This window comes from Microcebus murinus, chromosome 1 (assembly GCF_040939455.1).
Source record: "Microcebus murinus isolate Inina chromosome 1, M.murinus_Inina_mat1.0, whole genome shotgun sequence".
Lineage (NCBI taxonomy): Eukaryota > Metazoa > Chordata > Mammalia > Primates > Cheirogaleidae > Microcebus > Microcebus murinus.
This window is the reverse complement of record NC_134104.1, coordinates 152,604,871-152,630,826: the sequence shown is the minus strand read 5'-3', so window position 1 is coordinate 152,630,826 and position 25,956 is coordinate 152,604,871. Positions and strand designations below refer to the sequence as shown.

The 25,956-nt window shown below is 46.0% G+C and overlaps 1 protein-coding gene across 1 annotated transcript; it reads left to right on the top strand.

Moving 5' to 3' along the window:
• The first annotated feature begins 14,359 nt into the window (after nt 1-14,359).
• PRSS45 (Putative serine protease 45) lies at nt 14,360-21,752 on the top strand. Its single transcript, XM_075995469.1, has 6 exons — nt 14,360-14,491; nt 15,675-15,701; nt 19,233-19,380; nt 19,899-20,173; nt 20,808-20,971; nt 21,280-21,752. Exons 1-6 carry the CDS (start codon nt 14,386-14,388, stop codon nt 21,511-21,513), a joined length of 954 nt encoding a protein of 317 aa, XP_075851584.1. The 5' UTR covers nt 14,360-14,385; the 3' UTR covers nt 21,514-21,752.
• The last annotated feature ends 4,204 nt before the right edge of the window (nt 21,753-25,956 follow it).

Genomic DNA, 25,956 nt, shown 5'->3' with positions numbered 1-25,956 from the left:
ATGCCCGGCTAATTTTTATATATATATATTAGTTGGCCAATTAATTTCTTTCTATTTTTTATAGTAGAGACGGGGTCTCGCTCAGGCTGGTTTTGAACTCCTGACCTTGAGCAATCCGCCCGCCTCGGCCTCCCAGAGTGCTAGGATTACAAGCGTGAGCCACCGCGCCCGGCCCAACTTTTTTTTTTTAATAAAGAGGAGTATACTCTAAAATAACAATAAGAAGTATAGTATAGTAAATACATCGACCAGCGAGATAGTTGTTTATTATCATTGTCAGACATCAAGTACTGTACCTAAGTGTATGTGCCATACTCTTATGTGACTAGCAGTGCGATAGGTTTGTCCCCCCAGCGTCCCCACAGACATGTGAGTGATGGGTTGCACTATGACAGTGTGATGGTTATGACATCACTAGGCAACGGGAATTTTTCAGCTCTGTTATTATCCATGGGATCAGCACCGTGTCCGTGGTTTGTCACTGACATAAGTGTTATGCAGGGCGTGGCTGTGCTTGTATGTTCCACTCCACTGTACATGCGAAGCAGTTTCAGAATTGGAAACCTGCACTTCCATGAGAAAAATTCAACAACTAGTGCTAATGCCTCACAGACTGCAGTCAAATGCCATTTTCCAAAGTTACTTAAGTCAGCTACTTTTCTTTACATCCCCTTCAGAGAGGTTATGTCAACGTTTATCATATGGTTAGATTCTTTTGTTACAGTCTACACTCCATACTGAGACCTCCTGACTTCTCGTTTGACTTAAAACATTTTCCACACTTTCATGTTTGCTGTATAGTTCTATGGGGTGTGAAAAACACATAGAGCCATGCATCAACCACCCCGCACCATGCAGGACAGTGCTATTGCTCTAAAAACTCCCCCGTGCCAGCCCTTTTTATCGCCAACCACACACAGCCACCAACCCCTGGAAACTACTGAGCTGTTTTCCATTTCTACCTTTAAAAAATCATGACAGATTTCATATTTTTTGAGCAGTTTTGGGTTTTGATAAAAATTGAATGGAGAGTTCAATAGAGAGCTCACATATATCTTTTTAACTTTCCCTCCAGAATCCTCTATTATTAACATCTTTCGTTAGTACGGTACGTTTGTTACAATTCATGAGCCAATAGTGACATATTATTAACTCAAGTTCATAGATTATTTTAGGATTTGCTCTTTGCTTTGTGTATTCTATGGGTTTAGACAAATGTGTGATGAAATGTATCCACAATTACAGGATCGTATTGTGTAGTTTCACTGCCTTAAGAATAACCTGTGCCCCCTTCTCTTCATCCCACCTTCCCTCTTCCTCACTCCCCAAATCCTGGCAACCACTGATCTTTTTACTGTCTTCACAGTTTTGCCTTTTCCAGAATCTCATATAGTTGGAATCATATATTATGGAGGCTTTTCAGATTGGTGTCTTTAACTTAGCAATATGCATTTAAAGTTCCTCCATGTCTTTTCATGTCTTAATAGCTCATTTCCTTTTATTGCTGAGTAATATTCCATTGTTTGGATATACCACAGTTTGTTTATCCATTTATCTACTGAAGGACATCTTCTTGGTTGCTTCCAAGTTTTGTCAATTATGAATAAAGATGCTGTAAACATCTGTGTGCAGGTTTTATGTGGACATAAGTTGTAGGCAACATATTGTCAGATCTTTTTTTTCCATTTAACTACTCTATGTCTGTTGATTTGAGGACTTAATCTGTTTACATTTAAGGTAATTTTTAATAAGTAGTATTTGGATATTTGTCCACACCAAATCTCATGTTGAAATTTGATCCCCAGTGTTGGAGGTGGGGTCTAGGGGGTAGTGTCTGGCTTTGAGGGGCAGATCCCTCATGAATGGCTTTGCGCCATCCTTGCAGGATGAATGACTTTTTACTCTTGGTTCTTGAGAGAACTGATTCTTAAGAACAGCCTGGCACCTCCTCCTCTTTATTTCTCTCTTGTTGTCTTTGTGTTCCCTTGTGATTTGTTGATCTTTTTTGGAGTGGTATACTTTGATTCTGTTCTCTTTATCTTCTGTGTATCTCCTAGAAGTTTTTTCTTTGTGGTTACCATGAGGGTTACATAAAACAGCTTGTAGTTATAACAGTCTATTTTTAAGCTGACAACAACTTCAATTGCATATAAAAATCTGCACTTTTATTTCTCCCCACACCCCCCTACATTTTATGGTAGGTCACACTGTACATCTTTTTATATTGTGTATTCATTAACAAATTATTGTACAGTTATTTTTAATCTTTTTCTGTCTTAATTTATATTCCAGTTTTTTTTTTTTTTTTTTTTTTTTTGAGACAGAGTCTCGCTTTGTTGCCTAGGCTAGAGTGAGTGCCATGGCGTCAGCCTAGCTCATAGCAACCTCAAACTCCTGGGCTCAAACAATCCTTCTGCCTCAGCCTCCCAAGTAGCTGGGACTACAGGCATGCGCCACCATGCCCGGCTAATTTTTTTTTTTTTATATATATATATTAGTTGGCCAATTAATTTCTTTCTATTTATAGTAGAGACGGGGTCTCGCTCTTGTTCAGGCTGGTTTCGAACTCCTGACCTCGAGCAATCCGCCCGCCTCGGCCTCCCAGAGAGCTAGGATTACAGGCGTGAGCCACCACGCCCGGCCTATATTCCAGTTTTAAAAGTGATTTATACACCATGATTATTACCGTATTAAAGTATTTAGGTGTGACTATATACTTATCTTTACTAATGAGTTTTATACTTTCATATGTTTTCACATTGTTACTTAACATCCTTTTGTTTCAAATTAAAGAACTCCCTTTAGCATTCTTGGAAGGCAGGTGAGTGGTGATGAACTCCCTCAATGAATGTCTTTCTCTTTCCTTCATTTCATCAACAGCTATGCTGGCAATAGTATTCTTGGTTGAAAATTTTTTTCTTTCAGCACTTTAAATGTGTCACACCTCCCCACCCCAGCCTGTAAGTTCCTGCTGAGAAGTCCACTGATAGGCTTATGGAGGTTCTCTTGTGCTCTAGTTTGAATGTGTCCCCTGTAAAGCATGTGTTGGAAATTTAATTCCTAATGCAACAGTGTTAAGGGGCTGACCCTTTGAGAGTTAATTAGGCCATGAGGGCACAACCTTTATGAATGGATTAATGCTGATTATGAAAGAATTTGAGGCTTCAAGTTCAATCGCTTGTGCTTTCTCATCATGTGATGCCACCTGCCATGATAGGATGCATCAAGAAGACCCTCACCAGATACCAGGGCACCTTGATATTGAACTTCCCAGCCTCCAGAACTGTGAAGTCCCCCATGGAAACAGAGGGACCACTGTAATGTGCCTTGGGGTACTCTTCTTTTGGTTGATCTTACTTGGGATCCTTTAGGCTTCAGGAATCTGGATGCCCTATATCCTTCCATCCCCAAGACTTGGGGAAGTTTTCAACATTATTACTTTAATTAAAAATTCTGCCCTTTTTTCTTTATCTTCTCCTTCTAAAGGAGAAGCTTCCGTAATTCATATATTCATTATCTTGATGGTGCCCCATAGATATCTTATACTTCCTTCATTCTTTTTCATTCTTTTTTCATTTTATTTTTCTAATTGGCTAATTTCAAATGACCTGTATTTGAGTTCACCATTTATTTCTTCTGTATTATCTAGTCTGCTGCTGAAGCCCTATGTTGAATTTGGCAGTTCTGTCATTGTATTCTTTTGCTCCAGGATTTTTGTTTGTTTCTTTTTTGTGGTTTCTATTGCTTTATTAAATGTCACATTTTGTTCATGCATTGTTTTCCTGATTTTGTTGTCTTTTTGTAGTCTCTTGCACCTCATTGAGCTTCTTTAAAATAATATTTTGAAAACTTTGTCAGGCAATTTGTAGATCTCCATTTCTTTGATCAGTTACTGGAGCTTTATTATTTTCTTTTGGTAGTGTCATGTTTGCTGATACTTTGTTATCCATGTAGCCCTGCATTGGTGTCTGTGTATTTGCAGGGGCAAACACCTCTTCCCATCTTTCCAGGCTAGTGTGGCAGGTGAAGACCTCCTATTGGGTCCCAGGTCTGATGGAATTGCCTCTGGGATCACAGTTAAGTGGTGTTAGAGCTGGTCATATGGCTGCTGTCTGAAGTGGGTTTTGTGGTTGGCAGGCCTATTACCAGGGGCTCAAGTGGGCATGCATCCTATCAAGTCCATGAGCAGAACTGACTACTTCCAGGCACATGATTAGTGGGGCTAGTGTTGGGATAAGGATTTGCTTTAGGGGCCACATTTTGTGGACCTGTCATCAGGTATGTGGATGAAAGTGGCTCCCTCTGGGTCCCTAAGGGGGCTCTTGATGGGCCACTTGATGGGTGGGTCCACAGGCAGGCAGGACTTGTCCCAGACCAGGGGCTGGAACCAAGTCACAAAGCTGCTTCAGGTCTTGCAGCTGAGACTGAGGTCTGCAGGCCTGTCTCTAGCGCCATGGTCAGGCATGCTTCCTGTAAGGTTCTTGGGTGGACAGGACTGCCCTGGATGATAGCTGAGTGGGGCCGGAGCCAGTAATAGGTCTATATCAGGATCCACAGTCAGGCTGAGGTCAGCAGGCCTGCTTCTAGCAGCACAGGCGGATATGTCTTCTGGGGTTTCCTGAGCAGGTGGGACTGTTGTCAGCCCTCAGCTAAGAGGGTATGGAGCCGACTTACAGGGTCACTTCAGGGTCCCCAGCCATGAGCAAGGTGGGTGGGCCTGTCACTTGAGGCATGGGAGGACTGTGACTCCTTCTGTGTTCCTTGGCATATGGTTCTGGTGGCAGCACCAAGGCCAAATGGAGCTGTAGCCAAGTTCATAGGGAGATCAGGTGATTTCTGGGTCTATAGCTCGGACCACAATTAGTGATCCTGCCACATTAGTGTGGGCCTGCCCTCTCAAAGCAGTCCTGTTTGGTTTTGGGCTCCACTAGGGTTTCACAACATCCTACTTGGGTTCCAAAGCTGCCACAAAGGCAATTTTTTTTACAGATAGCAGCCAAATTCTTGTTGCTCTGGGAGAATATGCATAGGAAACCTTTTCTATCATATTACTGATGTCCCCTTTGCATTTCCTTATGAGTTTTAGCATCAACTTATCAAATTCTACAACCAAGGCAGCTAGGATTTTTCTAGGAATGGTATTGATTATTTTCCCCATTGTGGGTTATTTTTTCAAGCTTCTTGCATATTGGGTATCTTTTCATTGGATACCAGACATTGTGACTTCTACCTCATTGGCTCTTTGATATTTTCACATTCCTATAAATGTGCTTGAGCTTTGTTTTAGGATGCAGGTAAATTACTTGAACACAGTTTGATCTTTTAAGATCTTGCTTTTAAGATTTGTTAGGTAGGACTGGAGCAATTCTTGGTCTAGGGCTATGGCAAGACCTTCCTGAATACTCTACCCAATGCTCTGTTAATCTTGGGGTTTTTGTCTGGCTCATGGGAATGGGCTCTATTCCTGGCCCTGTATGAGCACCAGGCATTGTTACTTCTACTTCTTTATGGTGGCTATTTCTCTAGCTTCAGGTAGTTTGTTGCTTCTCTTTTAATTAAAATTCTACCTTAAGATCATTCCTTTGTTGCTGTATCTGATTGTAAGCTGTTGAAAGTAGCTACACAACTTCTTGAATGCTTTTCTGCTTAGAAATTTCTTCTGCCAGAGACTGTAGGTCCTCACTCTTAAGTTTGGCCTTCCTAGGGCATAGACACAATGCAGCTAAGTCCTTTGCTATGTGTAACAGGCTGACTTTTGCTCTAGCTCCCAATAAGGTCCTCGTTTCCATTTGAGACCTCATCAGCATGGCCTTTGCTGTCTATATTTCTATCAGCATTTTTATCACAACAATCTGTAGAAGTTCCAAATTTTTATTTGTCTTTTTGTCTTCTTCTGAGCCCTCCAAACTATTCCAACCTCTGCCCATTACCCAGTTCCAAAGCTGCTTCCACATTTTCAGGTATCTTTATAGCAACACCTCACTCCTCAGTACCAATTTTATGCCTTAGTCTATTGGTGTTGCCATTAATATAAAGGAATACCTGATGCTGGGTAGTTTGTGAAGAAAGGGGGTTTATTTGGCTCACAGTTCTGCAGGCTGTATAAGAACCATGGTGCCAACATCTGCTTCTGATGAAGGCCTCAGGCTGCTTCCACACAGGGCAGAAGATGAAGGGGAGCCAGTGTGCAGAGATCACATGGTAAGAGAGAAAGCAAGAGAGGGAGTGGGAGCTGCCAGGCTTTTTTAAAAAACCACCAACACTTGTTGGGACTAATATAGCTAGAACTCACTCCTCCCCTAGGGAGAGGATTAATCTATTCATGAAGGATCCACCCCCATGACCTAAACACCTCCCATTAGTCCCCACCTGTAACATTAGGGAACAAATTGCAACATGAGATTTGGAAGGGACAAACATCCACACTACACCAGGAAGCCTTTGCAGATCTCTAAGTTCTCTTTCTAATTCCTCTCCAGGACGCTATCAACATAGCTGCCTTAATGTCCCTGGCCTCTTGGCTCTATCTGGTCACCTCAGGGAGCCTGACAGATTCAGCCTAGGTGGTGTCTCTCTGCACTGTGGCCTGGAAACTCTCCCAAGGCACTAGCCTCAGGCAGTCACAGGACTCTCCCCATTAGTTTTCTGCATATTAGGATTCCTGCTCTTTGTAGCTTGGTGTCCAATATCTTGAAATCTCTTGTTTCATATTTTGTCCACTTTTGGATAAAAATTTCAAGTGAGAAGGTCAATCTCTTAATCTATTTTGGCTAGAAGGAGAAATCAGCAAACATATTTAATAATATTATTTTGTAATTTAAAAATTTCTGTTATGTCTGTAAGTTGCTTCCCCTTTTTCTTTCCATATTTTGCTTTTTTCTTTTATCTTTCTTAGTCTTACTAGAATGTTGTCTATTTTGTTAGCTTCTCAAAGAACAAAATTCTGATTGTATTCATCCTTTACATATTTTTTCTCTATTGATTTGTCTCCTTTTTTCATTTTTTTCTTTCTCCCAGATGATTTCTTTGAGTTTACTCCATTAATCCTTCTCATTTTTTGAGTTGAATATTTAGCTCATTTTAAAAAAAATCAGTCTTCTTTCTTTTTGATCTAGTCGAACCTGATATTATTTGGGACTACTCTAGCTGCATCACATATGCCTTCACTGGCAGTCAACTCTAAATGTTCGTGATTTCCCTCATGATTTTCTTTTTAATCGAGCCATACAGAAGGCTTTCGGTTTTGTTTCAGAGATATGGGTTTTTTTTTGACATGCTGAAAATTGATTTTAATGTTATTAATTTGTGACTCAAGAAGAGAATGAACATACCTGTGATTCCCTGGAGCTTATTGGTCTTCCTTATTGGCATTGTTTCTGAGTCTTCCCTATGTGCTCAATAAGAATGAGTGTTTTCTGTCAGTAGTTGTAAAATTCATCATACAGCTAAGGTGAAGATTATTAGTTGTGGTAGTCAAATATTTTATATCTTTGCTTAATTTTGCCAGCATAATCCATAATCTAGTTTCTTAAGGGGAATGTATTGAAAGCTCCAGTCTCTCATAAATTGAGCAGCTGTTTGTGCATTACAGGCTTATCCCCACTGCATCTTCTCGATACTATCTTCTTTTTACAAAGAAGATCCTTCTTTGTCCCTGTGGAGAAAAATCTAACCTGCCATTCTGCTTCTGTAAACTCCGCTCGCTCAGCCCTACTCCCTTCCCCCGCTGGCGCCGCTCGCTCAACCCTACTCCCTCCCCTGCCGGCGCCACTCTGTAACTTCTCGAAAACTGCTTGCCGTTAGTCCTTGGAACCTATTGACCAAGATTAGAAGTTCCCGATATCAGCCCATCTGGTACATGTTTGTGCAAGGTCAAAGCCCGTGGAATTTCCCCCCACCCTGTGATCCCTAGCCACCTGCGTGTGGTTTCTGCCTACAAAAATCCTAAGGAAAAAAAGGCCGGTGCGGCAGCTTCCCTAGCTCGCTTGCCCCTGCGCTGCGCTGGAGAATAAATCCTCTTGCACTCGCATCAAGTCTCTGGACTCTGAGTCTTTTCGAGCGGTCGTCTCTCCCCCACACGGGCTGTACATTTCTGCGGCCTAACATCCCTTATTCTGATCTTGCCTTAAATACCATGATTGTAAAGAAAATTGCTAACCCACTTATTTTTTTGCTTCAGATTTGCCCGGTATTTCTTTTTCTATCCCTTTCCCCTAATTTATCTGTATCTCTTTGTTTTAAATTTGTCTTTTCAGATAGTAAATTTCTGGACCACATCTTTTTCTCTAATTATAAAGTACTTGTTTTGTCGGCTTTCAACCTACTCACATTTATTCCAGTTGCTATTGTATTGGACTCATTAAAGCCACTTGTTTTGTGTTTTCTATTTACCATACTTTTTGTTTTTTGTAAGAGACAGATCTCAGTATGCTGCCTCGGTTGGACTCAAACTCCTGGACTTAAGGGATCCTCCAACCACAGCCTCCCAAGGATCTGGGAACACAGGCCACGCCACTCCGCTGGGTTCTTTTTTCCCTTTTAATCTTCCATTGGGTAGATGTGTGTTTCCTACGCTTTGAAGGGTATCCAGTGATCAGATTATGCTCAAACTGGATAATCCAGACATTTTCCTGTTTCTATTTTACGCTCTGTAACATGAAATACATATGCAGGGCCCCCTCCGTCACAGCGCTACCTTGACCAGTTTTTGATGAGTAGCCGGGAGGGAGGGTCTCGGGGCTGGGCTTTGGGGCTTTGGGGCTGGGCGCCACGTGGTTCCGCCCCCACGAGCACTAGCGCGGGAGCCGCCGCCAGGGGGCGCCACGGGCGGGGCAGACGGTGCCCATGGCGTCTCAGGGCGGCCTCCGCGGTGGCTGCCGGTCTGGCTTCAGCTCCTTCAGGCCCTGCTCGGTGAGGCCCTGGGTGGGCGGGGAGGGGACGGCCGGGCCGGGCTGGTGGCCGTGGCGGAGAGCGGATAGCGGTGGGCGTGCTGTGGGAACAGGCGGGCCAGGAGAAGGCGCGACCAGGCCCGCTCCTGTTCTTGGGGTCTCTCCTCTTCATCAGCTGGGGGTCTCGGATCCAAGGAGTATTCTGGAGTGAACCCGACAAGCCCAGAGCCCCGGCACCTCCTGTACACCCGAAATTCCCAAAGATTCCAGAACTCACTGCAGTGCCAGCGTCTCCAGCACCCGCAGGGCCTCCAGGACCCGGGGTTACTTCAGCGTCCACAGCGGGAGAAGTCTTGGAACCTGGGGGGATTTCTACATATGGACGCCCCGTTGTTCAAGGTACGGTTTCTGGTGCCAGGTCGGCACGGGCCTGCATGGGAGGTCAAAGGGGAACAGTCTGGCTGGGGACGCTGAAGGGTCAGAGCTTGACTTGGAGGATTTGAGAGAGACCTCCCTCAAGGGTTTGCGGATAATGTATGCGCTGGGCAGCCTAGTGATGGGAGCTGGGAAGGCAGCAGCTTCACTTCCTGGCTCCTCTCTTTACTGAGCCATCCAGCATGTGGCCAGAGGGCTATGAGGATAGTCGGTGAAGTCCTGCCCCAGAGAGGAAGTGGCCCTGGCAGGTGAGCCTGCAGTTCAGTGATCGACATCTCTGCGGAGGCTCCCTCATCACCAACCGGTGGGTGTTGACTGCAGCCCACTGCTTACACAGGTGAGTGTTTGGGGCTCCGGGATTGGGCCCCTGATCAGGAGGTGTGACCTGGAACCAACCTGTTCCCTCCCTCTTCCTCATCTGAAAAAGGGGGTGACAGCCCCATAGCTTTTATCCAGTCTGGGCTGAGAGCTGAGGATTTGCATTTCAGAGTCTCACTCTGTTGCCCGGGCTAGAGTGCCATGGGGTCAGCCTAGCTCACAGCCTCCTTAAACTCCTGGGCTCAAGTGATCCTTCTGCCTCAGCCTCCCGAGTAGCTAGGACTACAGGCATGTGCCACCATGCCTGGCTAATTTTGTTTATATATATATATACATATATATATATATATATATTTAGTTGTGCAGCTAATTTTTTTATATTTTTTTAGTAGAGAGAGGGTCTTGTTCTTGCTCAGGCTGGTCTCAAACTCCTGAACTCAAACCATCCGCCCGCCTCAGCCTCCCAGAGTGCTAGGATTACAGGCATGAGCCACTGCACCCCGCCAAGGTTTTGCATTTCTACCATGTTCCCAGGTGATGGTGCTGCTGGTCTGGGGACCGCCAGAGAACTGCTGGCTATGTGGTCAGGGGCCCCTGGAGGGGATGTGGTGTGGAGGGAGGGAAGTGGCTGATGGCTGGCATAGGAAGATGGGGCCAGGCTGGGAAACCCCTGGAATGTATAGAAGGGAAAGGTAGACCCTCCAAGATCTCTGTGAAGGCCACGTTTTCTCCCTGCAGCCATATGAAATACAAAGTGAAGCTAGGAGACAATGAGTTGCATCATAATTCCTCAAAGGCAATCGTGGTCCCAGTTAAAAACGTTCTTCGTCATGATTTTGAATATCTTACGATGAGTAATGACATTGCCCTTGTTATGCTTGCCTTCTCTGTGAATTATTCCTCGTATATCCAGCCTGTGTGCCTCCCTGCAAAGCCTTTCAAAGTGGAGACAGGGACACAGTGCTGGGTGACCGGATGGGGCCAACTGACAGAGAACGGTGAGGCTGTTGGGCAGGAGGTTGTGGTGGGGCTGCTGGTGGGCTGTGGTTGGCCTGCAGGCTACAGGGAGAGGCAGGGAGGCCATTTCCTAGCAGGTGGGTAAGGGAGCAGGGTGGAGAAGATGCTGGAGAATTTAACAGCTGCGTTATGAATTTCTATTGATATGTCAGGACCTGGGGGTTGGGTGCCAGGTATGGTGGGTTCTCTCCAGGGATGGATTTCAGCTCGGGGTAATGAGCTGTCTGCCAATTGGAACTGTCCTTCACCAAAACACCTGCCTTGATGAACTGAGGCTCCAGCCCCCAGTGGTGTCGGCTGGGCCTGAGCAACCTTGTCAGTGAGGCTTCAGGGCCTCTTATTCTTAGGAAGGGGCTGGATTTTGTACCTTTCAGATGTTGCCTGTCTGAAAGTCTGTGACCCTACTCTAGAAAGTAAAGATGCTTTTCGGATGCACAGGACAACCCATCATTACTACTGACAGAGTGACAGATGCTTGGTTGTCATTTCTCGGGCTGGCAGGGCCTCGCCTCTCACTTCCTGATCTGTTCTTCTTTCTACTTGGATTTTCTTCTTATGCTCGCCTCTCTCAATGTCAACACTGAGCTCTGGACTTGGTCAGGACCCAGAGTGGGTACTGGGGGCTCCTGTCCTGTGCCGCTGTGCAGATGCACTTACTCCTAAATTATCCCTCTGTAGCTACTTTAGCACCATTGCCTTGCCGGCTGTTCTCCAGGAGACCGAGCAAAGCATTATTCGCTTTCAGAAATGTAATGATATGCTAACGAAACATATGGTAAGGAAGAGAGAATGGGTCAAGAAAGGGATGGTCTGTGGCTATAATGCCAAAGGAAAAGATTCCTGCCAGGTCAGTTCACAGGCCCCTTGCTGCCTTGGCATTCCAGTTGTCTTGTCAGTTTCATAATCTCCAGCCAACAGGGCCTGCCCCTCCATTACATATTCACATTAATGGGAGGTGAGGACAAGCCACCAAGGCTCCCTGGGATAGCCTTACCTGATCCTTCAGGAGAGAGCAGCTTATAAAACCGGGAGGTGGGTACGTGGGCCCGGCAGGTAACACCAATAATAGCATTCCATGTACTGAGCCCCTTCTGTGTAAGAGGCAATGTACTGGGTAAGCACTTTACTCATTATTATCTCAGAGTTGGTACATTTTCTTTATTTATATTCAGTCTTTTAGTAGGTACACAGTTTTTATTTATTTAAAATTTTCAACTCTCAAATCTCATATTAGCAGGCACTTAAGCTGGGAGGGTCTTCGGGGTGTCTGGGGAGGCTCTGCGAGTACCTGCCTCCCCAGCGCAGCACAATGCAGTCAACTGCTGTGACATGGGTCCCGTTCTGTTCCTGCAGTTTGTTTCTTTCTCTTTCTCCAGTGAGATTCTGGGGGGCCCCTGGTCTGTGAATTAAATAACACGTGGATCCAGGTGGGGATTGTGAGCTGGGGCCTCAGCTGCGATAAGCAAGGAATTCCTGGAGTTTATAGGGAAGTTAGTTTCTATAAGGACTGGGTCATTAGTCGCCTGAGTCAAGCTTCCTGTCTGGACTCAGCAGGCTTTGTTCTGTTTCTGTGTGTGGTGCTGCCTCTGGACATCCTGGTGACTCCATGATGGCCCCAGCACACTCCCCTCCTGTTTCTGAGTCTCAAACTTAGGCATCTCCTCCGACCAACCTCCTGCTCCTCCTCCGCGCCCTTTCCTCAAATCCCAGTTGTGATCCCCTGGCCCTCTGGAGATCCACACCAGCGAGCATGGCAGGGAGACTGGGGCCTGGAAAGTGCCCCTGCCTGGTGCGCCGGTCACCTGCCTTGGCCACCCCTACACCTGGGCATGCTCTGCCTGGTGGGAAGGAGGGGACGGACCGATGCCAGCTAAGGGGCCAGGACCTGCCATTTGGGGCGTGATGACTCATCGCCATCTCAGAGAACATCTGCCAAAGAAGAGACACCACCAACGGTGAAGCAAGCATTAGACCTGGTCGTGGTTTCAGGGCTCTCACCTGAGACTTTGTGAAGCAGTCAGCTTGGTGATTGCTCAGAGAGAGTGGAGGAGGCGTTGCCAGGTCCCTGCAGAGGTGCGAGGCCTCGAATACATGTGGCTCAGTCGTCTGGGGCTGGGAGAAGCTCCCCTGTACCCCACTGTGGATCCATGTGTGAGTGGACAGCCTCTGCCACACAAGCCCTGTTGAGGTGACCCATTCTTGGCACCCCCTTCCTCAGTGTCCTAGGGGCCACATCCAGGGACACTCCACGTTGTTTTGAGGCAGCTATAGAGTGGGGAGTTTTCAGAAAGCACCTGAATAAATGTTTGGAGAGTCTCCTGTGTGTTCTGAAGCTCTGCTCACCTGGGGTGTTTGGTTGCGTAAAGTATACTCTGTAGAGAACTGGTTTCCCATTTAGCTAACGATGCTATTTCTGGTTCTTATTGAAACCTACGAGAGGTGAGTCTTAGTTTTAGCCAGTGGGTCCTGCTTACTGTATACCTGTTAGAGTCATCAGCATCTCTGCAGAGAGCTCTGTAGTTGAATTTAATAGTCCCTACAGCTAAGGATAGGGAACCAAGAGAGACTGGTACTAGGAGTAAGAATGAAGTTGGGGCATGAGAACTATTCCTCCTCATCACTGCTTTTCCTTGCTGCTCACTCTCACTTTGTCAAAAGATCTGCTCTCCCACGAGGAGGAGGTTGAGAGAGATTCAGTGTATTATACACAGATTTTTTTTTTTTCCCTCATTACAGGGCCTGATGTCCCTTGTCTAGCTGCTGATCAACACCCTCCCAATCTCCTGCTCTTTTCCCTCCCAGGGGGTCAATGTTTAAGCCCTAGGTATCAGTGGGCCTCAGTGGGCAGTCTGTGCCAGTCCTACCTGTTGCTGGGGTTGAGGCAAAGAGCTTACACCAAACTGGGTCTCTTAATGAGCATAGCACCAGCTGCTTTAAGAAACCACTGATTATTCCAGAATTAACAAAATTAATAACAAAATTAATAAATTTGATGTCTTTTTTCTAGAACATCCCATTTTCAGATGTTCTTGGTCAATGGATATCTTTTCTCCATCTCATGGCTCACTCTTAGTCCTGTAGCTCATGCTGTACTAGCTTCATAATTCCCTGAGGGCTTGTTAAAATGAAGATTACTGGTTCCACTATGGGAATTTTCAATCGGGTAGGTCTGGGTGGGGCATTTTAATTGGAACCCATCTCTTTGGTGGTCTGCGAAAGAGGACAAATGCCTTTCCTTTCTCTGGTCTCCCCCAAGACTCCTTGTTTTAGTCCTGGTCCAGCTCAAATATGACTTTCCCAGTGACATCTTTATGGATTCCCTAGCCTTACTGTTCTTTTCCTTTCTTTGCTTTCTACATCTTTCCAGATTCTCAAATCAAAAGTAATTGTAAAGCTGTCCAGTGCACCAGGCCCAGGGAACAAGGCTGTAGTCAGAGGCTGGGCAACAAGGTGCCATCAGTGGTTCCTTGGGCCTTCACCAGCCAGGTTCTAGGGGTACTGTCACAAACTTAAGAGCCCTTGGGGGTGATTTCCCGGGGCGATCACCTACGGAGCAATCACAAACCTAGGGCCCCCAGGTTGGACACGCAGGACGCTGAGGTGCGGAAAATGCGCCAGTGTGTGCCCGCGCCATCACGTGCTGGGGTGCGGTCACGTGGCCCTGCGCCAGGCACGTGCGCGGTCACGTGGGCGTTGCCTCTGCCTCCGCCAGGTGGCATCCCCGGCTATGGCTGCCTCTCCGTCCAGCCTCTTCGCTGGGCCCTCGGTGCTGAGCTGCCGAGTCCTGCTGCCGACGCTGCTTCTGCTGCTCCCGCCGCCAACGCTGAGCTCGGGTGAGGTGGGCGCCTCGGCAGCCACTGTCCCTCCCTTCTGCTCCGCCCCTTCCCCCTTGAACCAGGCCTACTCTGCCTCCAGCTCCCTGCCTGGCGTTGGGGCGGAGGCCTGGCCTCGGCGTGCGGCGGGGACTTTTATTGGCCACCCACCCCACGGTCACCTCTCCTCCACTACCCCCTCCCAGGATCTCGCCAGGGCGATTCCAGGGGTCGTAAACACCTGCCTTCTCAGTCCTCCTCCCTCAGGCTGCGCCTGCCCTGCAGCCTCCTGGGGACCAGCAGAGCGGAGGACCCCTCTGCCTCCTCTCCTCCAATCTGGACCCCGTGGCTGATGTCCCAACCGCCCGGCCTGCCCTCTCCAGCAGCACCCCCAGGCCTCTCGCACTCCTCCCCTCCACCCCAGGCTCTGATCTTCCCAGGGAGCTGGGACCCTGGAGACCCCATTCGGGCACGTGGTTTGGCCCAGGCAAATTCCTGGTCCCCATCCGCAAAAGGAATATTCTAAAAGTCACCTTCCTTCCAGAGCCACTTAGTCATTCAGAACTCCTCATTTCTTGCCTTGGTTCTGTGGAGCCTCCCATGGAGTCTCACTGCCCTCAGTCTTGTCACCTTCCTGTCTATTCTCCACACTGCCTTCACAATACAAGCCTGACCCTGTCACACCTGTGTTGGCCTCCCTCTTCCCAGAGGGCCTCAGCCTGGCTGATTGGCCTGACTCTCCTCCTCTGGCTCATCTCTTGCTGTCACAGGACTTGCCCTTCATCCTCTGGAATCTCTGGCATACACAATGGTGTTTCTTCTGCAAGGAATGTCATTGTCACTTTTCTGTTTTACCTTCTCATCTTTAAGGCTTGGCACAGTAACCGCTTTTCCCAGAGGTCTTTTCTGTCCACTGCTTCTTCTGGGCTCGCCTGACACCTGTGGCCCTGTGCCTGTACTAATCTCATACAGGTGGTTGTGTATTTATTTCTGTCTCCCCTACTGGACGCTGTGTTCCTCGAGGGCAGGTTCTGTTTGACACTTCTCTGTCTCCCCAGCTTCCAGCCCCAGGCTGGGAACAGAGTGGAAGATTAGGACATATTTGGTGATTGAATGAATGAACAAGTTAATTAAAAAATGCACCTCTTTGCTGACATCCTGTCGTGAGCTCTTGCTCCATCTCTGTCCCTCTTTTCTCTTTCAGGTTACAGAGAGGACGAAACCAAACCAGGTGGGTAGGGTGAGCCCCTTCTACAGGAAAAGCTTCAGCCCCTGGGAGGGTATGTTCTGAAGGGAGTCACATAGATCGTGTTTCTGGGTCTGTAGGAAGCGGGAATTTAGTCTCAGGGGCCTGCTTCCTAGAGAACTGCCTGTAGCTGCCAGAACATACAGACCTAACAGTCCAGAGGAAAGAGTATCCGGGCCTCCCTTGGGAATGCTGAGCCTCTTTGAATTCATTCCAGGTTGAATCCCATCAGGGGACATGTCTAGGAAGCTGATGCAGCCCCTTTCCACACAGAAACCTTTCAAGCTCTAAACTCTCCAGCTTCACATGGAGACTCCTGGGCCCTGTGGTGGTATCTACAGAGCCTGGCTCCTTTGGGGGTTCTTGTCTTTTCCCTTAGAAAAGGGATGGAGGATTGGGTTACTCCTGTTCTTCAGTTTGTGAGCCTCCATTGTCATAGGTCCTGCCAGATGCCACTTGGTTCATTATTGATTGTTTGGCTGATTGATTTAGTTATCCCAGCCTGTATCCAGGCCCCACTCCCATTCCCCTCAACCTTTCTTGTGTGTTCAATGTGGACCTTTCTGTGTGTGTGTGCTTTGGCTAACATATATATTGCTGTTTTGTGTGCATGTATTTTTAATTTATGTAAATGGTGTGTACTCTAGATCTGTTTCTGTTCCCTCCTCTTTTAATTCCCTATTAAGAAAATGTTTTTATTTGGAAAAATTTGAAATTTATAGAATACTGCAAAAATATAAGTAGTACAGGGAACATATATACACATTTTTTTATAGTATCATTTGAGGATAACATGCAGCATGGCTTTTTTTTTTTTTTTGGAGACAGAGTCTCACTCTGTTACCCGGGCTAGAGTGCTGTGGGGGCAGCCTAGCTTATAGCAGCCTCAAACTCCTGGGCTCAAGAGATCCTCCTGTCTCAGCCTCCCAAGTAGCTGAGACTACAGGCATGCGCCACTATGCCCGGCTAATTTTTTTCTATATATTTTTAGTTGGCCAATTAATTTCTTTCTATTTTTTTTTTTTAGTAGAGACGAGGTCTCACTCCTACCCAGGCTGGTCTTGAACTCCAATCCGCCCGCCTCAGCCTCCCAGAATGCTACAGCATGGCTCTTTATTGCTCAGTACTTTGGTGGATATTTTCTGAGAATATTCTCTTACATAACCACAGTGTACTTACCAATTTCAAAAGTTTACATTGTTACCATACTTTTATCTACTACCCATATTCCAATTTGGCCACCCCTCCAAACTTTTTTTAGCAGTGTATAAAGGAGTATATATTGCCACAGACCTACCAACCCTTGGCATGATCCAGCTTTTACATTTTTTGCCAAGCTAATAGATAAATAAAATGACTTCTTGATTTGATTTGCATTTTTCTCATTACTTATGATTTGAACTTGGCTCAATATTCTTTTGGTTTTTTGAGTTTCTTCTTCTAATAAATTGCTTGACCTTCTCTTTTATATATTGTCTGTTCTTTTTTCTTGTTGATTTCTTAGAGTTCTTGCATATTTCTAATAAAAGTCTTGGATTGATTTTAGATATTGCGAATATTCCCTCCCAATCTGCCCTCTGCTTGTGAATCTTGCTCCTGGAGTCAAAACTCCTTGATTTTGATGCAGTCAAGTTAATCAGCCTATGCTCTATGGTTTGTGTTTTGAGGTTTTGTTTAAGGAGTTCTTTCCCACCTTATGTCACATATTTTGTTAACTTTACAGTTTTACCTTTCACTTTTAGGTCTTTAAGTGCTATTAGCAAGGAATCTAGTTTTATTTTTCTTATTTCTTTTATAGTGAGCCAGTTTCCCAACACCATCTACTCCATAGTCCTTCTTTTCCCCAATGATCGTTATGGTTCCTCTGTTGACGTGAAGTTCCTGTAAGACATGGAACAATCTTAAGTTGTGTATTTTTTTTTCCATTGGCACATTTGTCTGTCCTCGCAATAATACCACACTGTTTTTGTTTCTGTGGCTGTCACGTCTGTTTTAATATCTGCTAGGACAAGTGGCCCTTCTTTGCTGTACTTTTGCAAAGACTGAGCTATATGTGGACGTTTGTTTTTCTATTTCAGTTTTAGAGGAAGTTTATCAAGTTTCCTAAAAATTCTAACTTGCAAAATGAATTTATTGATATTGGGATAAATTGCATCTAACACATTCAGTTATTCTGTTTAAGAGTATAGAATGTCTCTCCCTTTATGCTGATAATTTTCTGTGTCCTTTATTATAGTTTAAAATTTTTTACCCCAGAAGTCTTGTGTGATGTTAGATAAGTTAATTCCTAGGTACTTTATAATTTTTGGCTACTGACAGTGTATTTTATCTTGAGTATATTTTCTGGCTGGTTGTGCTGGGATAGAGAAATGTTACTGATTTTCAAAGTGACTTGTTTTATTCAAGTATTACATGCATTACACAAAGGTACACACAGGAAGGTCCAGCTCGAGGAATCATCATGCAGTGAACACACCTGTGTAGTCACCACCTGGTGAAGGAGGACAGTACCAACACCCAGAAGCCCCTTGTGCCCTCTATATTACTTCCTTTGCTCTCCTCCTTACAGAGGGTCCTTCTTCCTGGCCTCTGATGGGATAGATCCTTCTTTGCCTGTTCTTTAATGTTATATGATGTTTGCTATAGGTTTGCGACATATCTAACCTTTATAAAGTTAAGAATTTCCTTTCCATTTCTACTTTAAGTAAGGTTTTTTTTAAAAGTCATAAATAATGTGTTGCATTTTTCAAATGCCTTTTTCTGTGTCTATGGAGAAAAAGCACATGGTCTTTCTCTCTTTATTGTTAGAACTAATTTATGTGGAGACTACACTATATAGGACTACCCCTGCACCCCTGGAACAATCCTTATATGATCATGGTGCATTGTCTTTTTAAAAGTATAATGTTGGCTAATGTTTTATTTAGAATTTCTGTGTCTGTGTTTATTCATACATTCATATATCATACGACTCGATTGGCAGAACTACGTGCACGCTAAGGGTGTGTGAGCTGTGTGTGGGGGGCCTCTGTGGGTCATGCTGGGACTTGCATGGTCAGGTGAAAACTTCTGACATGGAAGCCAGAAGCTTTTCTTGACTCTGAGCAGTGTAGGGACAGAGGCCTTTTGCATCTAAGAGATGCAGCGAGCATTATAGCTTCTCAGGAGTGTGGCCTAAGAACTCCTCCAGACACAAGAAAATGCATTTCTTGTCTTGGGACTCCTGCTTCTCCTTTGTTTTGAGGCTCTGTACTGAGTGCTCCATTTGACTCTTAGTATCTCTCTCTCCTGCTGTGATGTCTGTGTGTCTGTCTTGATGCTTTTTTATCTCTGTCATTGTCCATTTCTGTTAGTTCAGTGCCTTTGGGCAGGACAGTGCCCTTCTCTCAGCCTCAGTCTTCCCCTCTTTGAAATGGGAACAAGCCCCTAAGTTTATAGCCTTATGCAGATTGGCCCTGGAGGGTGCCTTGATCTCAGTCATTCTCTTCCTCCTCTATGTGGTCACTGTGCCTGAAGTTTGTGGTGCACCCTGGTGGTCGGAGGATGGGGGTGTGACCCGCCATTGGCCCTGGGAGGTGAGCCTCCGGATAGAGAATGAGCACGTGTGTGGAGGAGCCCTCATTAACTCCAGCTGGGTGGTGACTGCTGCCCACTGCATCCTAGGGTGAGTGCGGACCATGCGTCCAGGGCCTGGAGACCCAGAGCCACAACGGGCCCCTCATTTCCTCTGCGAAACAACTGGGGAGGAGATGGGTTGGGAGAGCATGGGAAGGGGCATCCAGAATAGGGAAGAGTCATGCTCAGAATGTCCAGGGGTCAGGGACTGAGCTGGGGCAGGTGCCCCGAGTCACAAAGAGTGTATCCCAGGCTGAGCAACAAGAAAACTCAGAACACACTCCCCAGCCCCCCCACAAGAGAACATACATGTCCACCAACTACAGCAACACCTCTGTGCCTGCATGTACAGCACACAGACCTGGGCGCCTCGAATCAACTTAAATGATGAGTGAAGAGGCAGTCAGACCGCTGACCCTGAGGGCCCCTGGGCTAGATCAGGCAAGATGGGGCGAACACAGCAAACAGGCAGGACTCCTGCTGAGGGAGAGGGGCTGTGGGGAGGTAGGAACATATTCTCGCTTGGGAACCTGGTATCTACCAGGTGGAGCTCTCTGTCTTCCGCAGCACCAAGGAGTACTCAGTGATGCTTGGCACTTCCAAGCTGCAGCCTGTGAACGTCACCAGGGCGCTCTGGATTCCTGTGAAGGACATCATTATGCACCCCAAGTACTGGGGCCAGAATTTCATCATAGGCGATGTCGCCCTGCTCCACCTTCACACTCCTGTCATCTTCAGCAACTACGTGCAGCCCATCTGTCTCCCTGAGCCCAACCTCAACCTGAAGGTTGGGACGCAGTGCTGGGTGACTGGCTGGAGCCAGGTTAAACAAAGGTTTTCAGGTGAGTAGGGTGGGTGGGAGGTGGGTGTGGTGCCACAAAGAGCACACTCCTTTCCTTCCAGGCCGTCTCCTGCTGGCCCCCTCATGGTGCCTCTTGGGAAGCTTGTGTTTGTCATCTCTGGCCCCTGTTTCTTTGAATGTGTTAGGATCGACCACTCCTCATGGGGTGACCATCATCACTGTTTACATGGGCATCTCATTCAGGCCTAGCAGTGCCTGGGCTGGGCGTGATCACCTGCCTCTTTTAGAAGCTTAGAGTTGGGGATTCATAAATTCACTCACTCACTCATTCATTCACTTGACAAACTTTGAGCATCAGCCACACCCCCAGCCCTGGGCATTGGAAATGCATGCCCTGCCTGGAAGGAAGTCACAGCTGAGCATGGGTAGGGGTCCGTGCTGAGGAAGAAAGAGACAAAGGCCTTGCCAGGTGGTCCTGAGGCCAAGCCGGGAGGGTGAGCTGCTTGCCGGACAAGGTCTGCACTGCAGGGGGTCGGGGCAGGTGAGGGAGGTCTGGCAGGTGTGACAGGGTGTGGCTTGGTGGAGTCTCCAGGGTAGGGTGACATGGCACTAGGCAGAGGTCAGGGCTGCGTGCAGTGAGGAGTTAGTGCTCACTCCGCCGGGCTCCTCCACAGCTGACTCCGTGCTGACCACAGAGCTGCAGGAGGCCGAGGTGTTTATCATGGACAACAAGAGGTGTGACCGCATCTACCACAGGAAGTCCATCTTCCCCCGAGTTATCCGCCTTGTCCTGAAGGACATGGTCTGTGCCACCAACTATGGAGACAACTTGTGCAATGTGAGTTTCCGGGAGGTTCTGGCAGATCTCCTGTCGGGTGGGGCAGTCCCCTGGGGAGGGGTTGGCCTGGCCTTCCTCTCTGTTACCACCACCAGGCAGTGCTCTGCTCCCTCCTGCCTTCTCCTGAGACATTGATTTTGGGCATTACTCTGAGTGGGGTCCTCAACAGAGGAGCCATAGGAGGACCACTGGGAGTGCGAGCCTCAAGGAGTGAAAGACTTTTCCAAGCAGAGCTCAGAGGGTGGGCCCTATAGGTCCCTTGGGGCCCAGCACCACCCACAGCCTCCATCACTGCTCTCTTTGTCCAGGGGGATTCCGGGGGACCATTGGCTTGTGAAGTTGAGGGCAGATGGATTCTGGCTGGGGTGTTATCCTGGGAAAAGGCCTGCGCAAAAGCAGAGAATCCAGGCGTGTACACCCGCGTCACCAAATATACCAAATGGATCAAGAAGCAAATGAGCAATGGAGCCCTTGCAGGTGTCTGCGCCTCTGCCTGGCTCCTATTCCTGTGCTGGCTGCTGCACTCCCGGGTGGGCCCCTGACATCCCCCCCTTCTCTTCCTGCGTTGCCTCTGCTCAGTGGGGCTGGGTGGAGGTTGAGCAAGGTCACGTGTCCATATTCAGCAAGAGTCCGGGTGGCGAAAGAGTGGCCCCTGCAAGACTGGGTCTCACTTTGGCATCCTCTCGGGGAGAAATGTGGTGGATGACTTGGCCTTGGGTGACCAGGAGAAGGGAAGTGTGGCCTGGAAAGGTCCTGGAATATGGGACCACATAGCAGGGATTAAACTTGTGCAAACCTGAGTTGGCTCTTTTCTCTTTTCTGTTCTCTGGGGTAGCCCTGGGGCGTGGGGATGGGTGGGAGGGCAGGGCTCCCTGGAATTAGGTCTTCCAGGAGCCTCCCCAGAGTGCATGCTGATTGTTTTCGCTGTATCATTAGAGCTGGGGCATAGGTAGAGGGCCAGGTCCTGTGGCCTCAGTTTTCTCATCTGTAAAGTGGGCATGCTATAAGGGAGCAGTTGAAACATATCCTGAAGGCTTGTAGGCTGACAGTAGGAATGACCCACAGATGGGACTCCAAAAATTAGCTTTCTTTTTTTTTTTTTTTGAGACAGAGTCTCGCTTTGTTGCCCAGGCTAGAGTGAGTGCCGTGGCGTCAGCCTAGCTCACAGCAACCTCAAACTCCTGGGCTCAAGCGATCCTCCTGCCTCAGCCTCCCAAGTAGCTGGGACTACAGGCATTCACCACCATGCCCGGCTAATTTTTTGTATATATTAGTTGGCCAATTAATTTCTTTCTATTTATAGTAGAGACGGGGTCTCGCTCTTGCTCAGGCTGGTTTCGAACTCCTGACCTTGAGCAATCCGCCCGCCTCGGCCTCCCAGAGAGCTAGGATTACAGGCATGAGCCACCGCGCCCGGCCCAAAAATTAGCTTTCTTCTTTCTTCTTCTTCTCCTCTTCCTCCTCCTTCTTCTTCTTCCTCTTCCACCTCCTTCTGCCTCCTCCCTCCTCCTCTCTCCTCCTTCCTCCTCCTTCATGCTCCTCCTCCCTTCTTCTCCTTCCTTTTCTTTTTTTTTTAAATCCTGATTATAAAAGTATTGCATATTTGTTGTAGAAAATTAGGAAACAGTCAAGCCAAAAGAAAGAAAACATCCTCTGGAGTCCCACCACATGGAGATATCCACTATTCTCATTTTGGTCTATTTCTTTCTACATTTTTTTTCTCTTAAAAAAAGGATCATGTGTAATATCTAAATACATTCTTGTGATTTACTAACAAAATTCAGATATATGTATATACATTCCCCTTCTTTCATCTAATCCCACTGCCGGTCCTGCTCCCATCCCCAGAAGTAATCATTATGAACATCCTTAAACAACAGCTTTATGATTTTTAAAACAAACGGGTCTCATATATGTGTTAATAACTGATGCCTTAAGAAAGCACATGACCTGAAGATCTTTCCGTGTCAGTACCCAGAGCACAGCTTTACAGTACTGCATGTGTTCCATGTAGATGAACATGTGAATTGGCCATCACCAGTTTTTAGGTTGTTTGTGACTTGTGAGCATTGCCATGGTGCTGCCATGAACACACTCCCGCACGTGTGGGGAGCACGTGTGGTGGCATGTCCACTGCTGGCTTCCCAGGAGAGAGACTGAGGGGAAGATGGTCAAAGGAAATGCAAATTTAATAATTTTGGATGAATACTATCAAATTCACCCCCTGACCTCCAAAGCTGAACCAGTTTACATTCACACCTGCAGTATACGAGAATCAATGTTTCCTCTTTGCTAAGAATAGATGTTATTGATCTTTTCAATTTTTGCCCGTTTTTTTTTTCTTTTTTTTCTTGAGACAGAGTCTCGCTTTGTTGCCCTGGCTAGAGTGAATGCTGTGGCATCAGCCTAGCTCACAGCAACCTCAAACTCCTGGGCTCAAGCAATCCTGCTGCCTCAGCCTCCCAAGTAGCTGGGACTACAGGCATGCGCCACCATGCCCGGCTAATTTTTTGTATATATATTTTTAGTTGGTCAATTAATTTCTTTCTATTTTTAGTAGAGACGGGGTCTCGGTCAGGCTGGTTTTGAACTCCTGACCTCAGCAATCCACCCGCCTCCGCCTCCCAGAGTGCTAGGATTATAGGCGTGAGCCACCGCGCCCGGCCAATTTTTGCCCATTAATGGCAGAAAATTATACCATGGCTGTCTTAATTTGTATTTTATTTATTGGAAAAATGTTTTTTCATGTGTTTATTGAAAAAAAGCATACTTTTGCTTTAGTAAGTCCTCTGTTCGTATACTTTGCCTATTTTTCTATTGGATTCCTTATCTTTTTCTATTGAAGGTCTTTATCTTTTCTGAATACTTAGCTTTTTTTCAATTATTTTGCAAATATTTTCTTCAGTAGGCCACTTGTCTTTTAGAAATATGGGTAATTTTACCATAAAGCCTTTTAAAATTATCATGGAGTCATATCAGTCAGTCTTTATTTTCGGGTTTTGTGCCTCTCTTAGGATGGCCTTCTCCATCTCCAGATTATAAAAGCTGTTTTTTCTGCTTATTTTTTTTTAATTTACATTGTTTGATTAACTCTAATTCACTTGAAATTTCTTTTTATGTGTGGTGTGAGGTATGGCTCTATTTCTAACTGGAGAGCCACTTTCATTGACACCATTTCTTGTAGGTCCATCTCTCTCTTCCTGCTGATTTGAATTTCCCCATTTATAATAGTGAAATCCCAGTATATGCATGGGTGTGTGTTTCAACCCTGTATTATTTTCCCACTCATCTGTTTTTCTGGTCCCTGGGTTAGTGCTGTAATGTTTCAATCAGCTTTGTTATACTTTGTTAAATGGTAGCAAAAGCTCTCCTCTTCCTTTAAAAAAATTATTGCCTATTGTCTTCTATGTAAACTTTAGAATTAGTTTGTCAAATTTGATTAAAAACACTATTGGTATTTGAATTGGAATTAAATACATTGATTAATTTGGGGAGAACTGTCACTTCTACAATGTTGAATTCCGAACCAGGGATGTCTCCATTCATTCACCTCATCTTCTGTGTCTTTTCAGTAGCTTCCCAGGTGTTTTCATAGATGTCTAGGAAAATATTGTGTTTATTTCTAAGTATTTTATAAATTTTGTTCATGTTGTGAATAATATCTTTTCTCATTACATTTTTTTCTAATTCTATATGTTAGGTATTGTACAGCTATTGATGGATTTTTAAAAAATTGTGATCTTGATTCCTGGCTGTCTTGCAAAACTGTCTTATTGATTCAGTGGTTTTTCAGATGATTCCCTTGGCTTATTTTTGCATAATCAAATGACTTAAAATGGTAACAGCTTCATCTTATTATTTCTTTTTCTGACCTCATTGCCGGAGACCGCCATCCTGCACAGCATGAAATAGTAGCAGTAACGGTGGGAGTACATGTGCTAATTCTGACTTCATTCTTTCATCCATTCCACGTGTTTATTCAGAGTCTTCTCTGTGCCAGGGACTGTTGTGGGCCCTGGTGATGCAGAAGTGACCTATTCAAATGATTCTGTGGATTTTCTTATTTATTTACATACTGAATTACATTACTAGATTAATAGTATTCCTAGGTAAGTCCTATAATACACTGTAGATTTGCTGACATTTTGCTTAGACTTTTTGCTCCACTGTTGGAATTAGCCTATAGTTTTTTTCTGTTGTTGTTCTATCCTTTGTTCAAGTTTGGTGTCATTGCTATGCTAACCTCTTAAAGACATGTTGAACAGCTTTCTAGTATTTTCCTATGCCCTAGAGCAGTTTATAAAACACCAGCATTGTCTGTTCCTTAGGTTTGGTAGATTGTGCACATAAAACTCACTGAGCCTGATGCATTTTTTAGGGGAGAAATCTTTGACTACTTGAAAAATTTCTCTATATATTACTGGCCTAGTCACATATTTCGCCTCTTTTTGAATTAATTCTAGTACGGTTTCCTAGGAAATCACTTAATTTACCCTAGATTTACAAATTTCAAGTTGATGTATAAAATTTGAGTCTGTTCTCTTTCCTATTTCTAATATTGTTCATGTATGTAGTCTCCCTTTTTCTTAATTATTACAGATTACAACTTCCAAAATTCCATCTACTTCATAGGTATGTTCAAAAAGCCATGTGGTTAGCTCTATGGTAGCCTTCCTCCTGCTTCCTTTGTATTACCCCCTTTCCTGGTCAGGGGCCCACACCTCTGCCAGGCTGCTCATGTCCTCCTTGGGGATGCTGTCACTCTTCCAGCTCCCAGCTTGATCTAGTCATGTTCTAGTACCCCAGCCACCTGCCCCCGGGGAGGTGCTGACCTGGGCTGTCCCAATCAGATAAGGGGTGGTTAGAGAGAAGACATGCACACTCTCTTTCCGAATGTAGATGAAGAAGCAGGAGGAGATTGGCTATTGGCAGCCATTCTTCAATAAGGGGACCAACTGAGGCAGAAGCTGCCACTACTGAAGGCA

What these genes read in the sequence shown, in the direction of transcription:
- PRSS45 (XM_075995469.1), top strand. Translation starts at nt 14,386, where the DNA reads ATGGCTGCCTCTCCGTCCAGCCTCTTCGCTGGGCCCTCGGTGCTGAGC. An exon ending in GCCGCCAACGCTGAGCTCGG is followed by an intron (nt 14,492 to 15,674) that starts GTGAGGTGGGCG and finishes TTTCTCTTTCAG; the next exon opens with GTTACAGAGAGGACGAAACC. An exon ending in ATGGAGACAACTTGTGCAAT is followed by an intron (nt 20,972 to 21,279) that starts GTGAGTTTCCGG and finishes CTCTTTGTCCAG; the next exon opens with GGGGATTCCGGGGGACCATT.